Genomic DNA, 2,089 nt, shown 5'->3' with positions numbered 1-2,089 from the left:
GGGGGGGGTGGTGTTGATCCTGTTGCCGGGGCTGGATCCCCTTTATGCGTGGTGGAATCTGCAGGAGACGGGGAAGGGCTGGATCCCCTCGCAGGGCGGGCGGGATCCGCTTGCCGGGGGCCAGATGCCTTGCGGTGGGGTCTGGATCCTTTTCGTGGGGCCGGATCCCCGGCGTGGGGCTGGATCCCCTTGCGGGGCGGCCGGAATCCCCTCGCCGGGGGCCGGATCCCCTGCGGCAGGGGCTGGATCCCCGCGTGTGTAGGGGGGGCATCTGCAGGAGGCAGGGAAGGGCTGGAGCCCCTCGCAGGAGGGACGAGATTCTCTTGCAGGGGCTGGATCCTCTTGGGATTATGGGGCACCCTTGCAGGAACCAGAGAGGGTTGGATCCCCTTGAAAGGGAGCTGGATTCCATTGCAGGAGGGGCTGGATACCCTTGGAAGGGGGCTGGATACCCTTGCAGGGAGCTGGGTCCTGTTGCAGCGGCTGGATGTGGTTGTGCATATGGAGTGTACTTGAAAGAACCGGAGGAGGGCTGGGTCCCCTTGGAAGGGGGTTGGATCCCCTTGGAAGGGGGTTGGATCCCCTTGGATGGGGGTTGGATCCCCTTGGGTGGGGGTTGGATCCCCCTTGGAAGGGGGTTGGATCCTCTTGCAGGGGGCTGGATCCCGCTGTGCATATGGGATGTTTATGCAGGAATCAGAGAGGGCTGGATCCCCTTGGAAAGGGGATGGATCCTGTTGCAGGGGGCTGGATCCCCTTGTAGGGGCTGGATCCCGTTGTGGGAAGGGCTGAATCCTGTTTTGTATGTGAGATGCATATACAGGAACCAGAGGGGCTGATCCCCTCGGAAGGGGGCTGGATTCCACTGCAGGGGGCTGGATCTGCTGGGCGAGGGGGAGTCTGGATCCCACTCCAGGGAGCTGAATCCCCTGTGTGTGTGGGGTGCATTTACAGGAACCAGAGGAGGGCTGGATCCCCTTGCAGGGGGGCCTGGATCCCTCTGGGCGGCTGGATCCCCTTGCAGGGCAGCTGAGGGGGCTGGGCCAGGAGTATCTTGGTTTGGGAGGGGCCGTGTTGGGGGGGGGGGGTGTCTCTTTTGCGGGGGGTCACAGAGCTGTGGGGGTGACTGGGTGCAGGGGAACCATCAGAGCTGGGGGTTTCTGCGGGGTTCATCCCTTTGGCCCCTGGGAGAGGCTCAAGGATTCAGGGTACAACCCCCCCCAAATAGCTTGTTGGGGTGCTGGTGTGTGCAAGGTCGAGCAGGTGGGGGTCTGTCAGGACCCCCCCAGGTTGCCACATCCTCCCAGAGGTGCGGGGGCACCTCTGACACGCCTTTCTCTCCTTGTCCCCCTCCAGCATCTGAGCGGCCCCCCCAAAACACCAGCGATGCCGAGGGGAGAGCCTGGGAGGGCTCACTGGAGAGCAGCCCCCCAAAATGGGACCTGGCGAGCGGAGACCCCCCGGGGGGACCCAGCAACAGCACCAGCCCCGAGGGGGCCGCGGCAGGACCCCAGCTAGAGCCCCCCGGGGGGGGCACGGCCACCACGGACCCGTCGACGATGCCGGAGGGGTGCCCGGGGTGCTCCGGGGAGGGCGATGCCAGCGCCGTGCCCCCCGGGGCCGTGACCTGGCCCGGGGCCGAGGGGACGGTGCCCGTGGCCCTGGGCAGCCCCGAGGAGCCGGGGAGCGGCGAGCGGCCCACGGCGGCCTCCCTGCCCAGCCCGGGGGGCATCGGGGGGCTCCCGGCCGCCCCGCCCAGCCCCCCCGGCCCCCAGCTCGCCACCGACTCGGCCGAATCTGAGCTGCTGCCGGCGGCCGGGGGCTCGGCCGCGCCCCAGAGCCCCGTGCTGGGCGAGCCCAGCCCCGTGCCCGCCGCCGGGGGGCACTCGGGGGGTCCCCCGGAGCTCTGGGCGGCCCCGTCCAGCCCGGCCCCGGCGCAGGGGGCTCGCGGCTGGACGGACCTGACGTGGCTGCAGGAGCCCATCACGGCGGCCACGGGCCCGGCCAAGCCGCCGCCCGCCCGGGCGGGCTCCGACATCATCGACGTCGACTACTACGACCTGTTCGAGGGGGGCGACGGACTGGGGGG

The 2,089-nt window shown here is 69.3% G+C and overlaps 1 protein-coding gene across 1 annotated transcript; it reads left to right on the top strand.

Moving 5' to 3' along the window:
• Positions 1-1,136: 1,136 nt before the first annotated feature.
• LOC113942242 (chondroitin sulfate proteoglycan 5-like) lies at positions 1,137-2,083 on the top strand (the record flags this gene model as incomplete). The annotated part of the gene is made up of 2 exons (XM_027633377.1): positions 1,137-1,263; positions 1,357-2,083. Coding segments are annotated over 2 exons (854 nt in total), but the record flags the coding sequence as incomplete, so codon positions are not given.
• Between the last annotated feature and the right edge of the window lie 6 nt (positions 2,084-2,089).

This window comes from Corapipo altera, unplaced genomic scaffold, assembly GCF_003945725.1.
Source record: "Corapipo altera isolate COAL_440 unplaced genomic scaffold, ASM394572v1 59538, whole genome shotgun sequence".
In the NCBI taxonomy this organism is placed as follows: domain Eukaryota; kingdom Metazoa; phylum Chordata; class Aves; order Passeriformes; family Pipridae; genus Corapipo; species Corapipo altera.
This window is presented reverse-complemented; position numbering and strand designations above follow the sequence as displayed.